The following is a 1,328-nucleotide window of genomic DNA, read 5'->3' on the forward strand; positions in this document are numbered from 1 at the left end:
TTTAAAATGAACTAAGTTGTGCTTTTTATTGAGCTTTTCATGTTTCGTTTATTAAGTAGGCTCTGCTTGGCTTGTTTACCACTTTAGGCTACGAAATATTGTTGTCTAGCATCGAGCTTGGCAATTAAAAGTTGTGCTCAAGGAAAATTTGGTAATTTCTGAACGAATTTAATATCGCTTCGAGTGGTTCCTAACTATATACTATATCTATGATGAAGACTGTCCTCAGCCCATGCATATTCTGTTTGGAAGAGCAGCATCATCCGCATTGGTTGCCCTGTGCCCATTCATTCTGCAGTGATTGCTTACAGCGTTATCTGGTGGTAAGAGGGGATCTGCGGTGTCCGTTGTGTCGTCGCGAGTTTCAGGTGAGCGCTGAGGCTTCCAATGACAGCCACACAGCTCCAGATTCGCATCATCGTGTTGTTGTCCCAGCAGCCATGTCGGCCACTCAGCCTTCAGCGATCGAAGATGCAAATGTCCGGACAACGGAGCATCATCTTCATCAACTCTTTGAACTAGACTTCGACAGGCTGAACGATACTTTGATGCTGACACTGACTGAACAGGAAATACGTTTCTTTGCCAATTTATATGGAGAAGTGGTCCGCGAGGATCACAGCCAGACATCCGGATGTCATGGCCATGATTGGCAAATAGACACACAGCTCTCAAACACATGATTCATTGCTATTGTTAATACTTCCTTTTAGGCTACACTTTACTCGTAAACACAAATTCTATTCGCTCTGTTTGATTGATTGATGATCAAGTCTTTTCATCACTTGCTTAATTACAATAAAATCGATATTACAATTTGCAGTTGAGTTACTTTTACTTGGAGAATTCCCACACCTAGGAAAAACACATTAAACTACTTTCGATGTTCGCTGATTTGTGTGATGACTCCTTAGGAAAAGCCGTTCACATCGTTGAGCACCTAAGAAAGCTACAGTCGTGTGTGCTCGACTGTGAGATACCAGTTACCCATTGTGAATTAAAGCTAAACAATGCGGTATTCATTTTAAAATATACGTAATTAATATACCGCAAAAATACTAAAAATGGTATATTTGGTAGATTGATATAGTAATAAGACTAATAATTTGATAATATACTAAATTAATATACCACAAAAGTACTAAAAATATACCAAAGTCTATATTTGGTATCTTGATATAGTACTAATACTGGTAAAAAAGGTGCGGTATAAATCTCAAAATATACCAAATTAATATACCCCAAAAAAATTATACCAAAGGCTACAGTTGGTATATTGATATAGTAATACATTTAAAAAATTATATACCACAGAGATTGTCAGTCAA

The 1,328-nt window shown here is 37.7% G+C and overlaps 1 protein-coding gene across 1 annotated transcript; it reads left to right on the forward strand.

The window, feature by feature from the left end:
* The first annotated feature begins 212 nt into the window (after positions 1-212).
* LOC133836851 (tripartite motif-containing protein 3) lies at positions 213-822 on the forward strand. Its single transcript, XM_062267439.1, has one exon. It carries the CDS (start codon positions 213-215, stop codon positions 681-683), a length of 471 nt encoding a protein of 156 aa, XP_062123423.1. The 3' UTR covers positions 684-822.
* Positions 823-1,328: the final 506 nt, after the last annotated feature.

This window comes from Drosophila sulfurigaster, chromosome 2R (assembly GCF_023558435.1).
Source record: "Drosophila sulfurigaster albostrigata strain 15112-1811.04 chromosome 2R, ASM2355843v2, whole genome shotgun sequence".
Lineage (NCBI taxonomy): Eukaryota > Metazoa > Arthropoda > Insecta > Diptera > Drosophilidae > Drosophila > Drosophila sulfurigaster.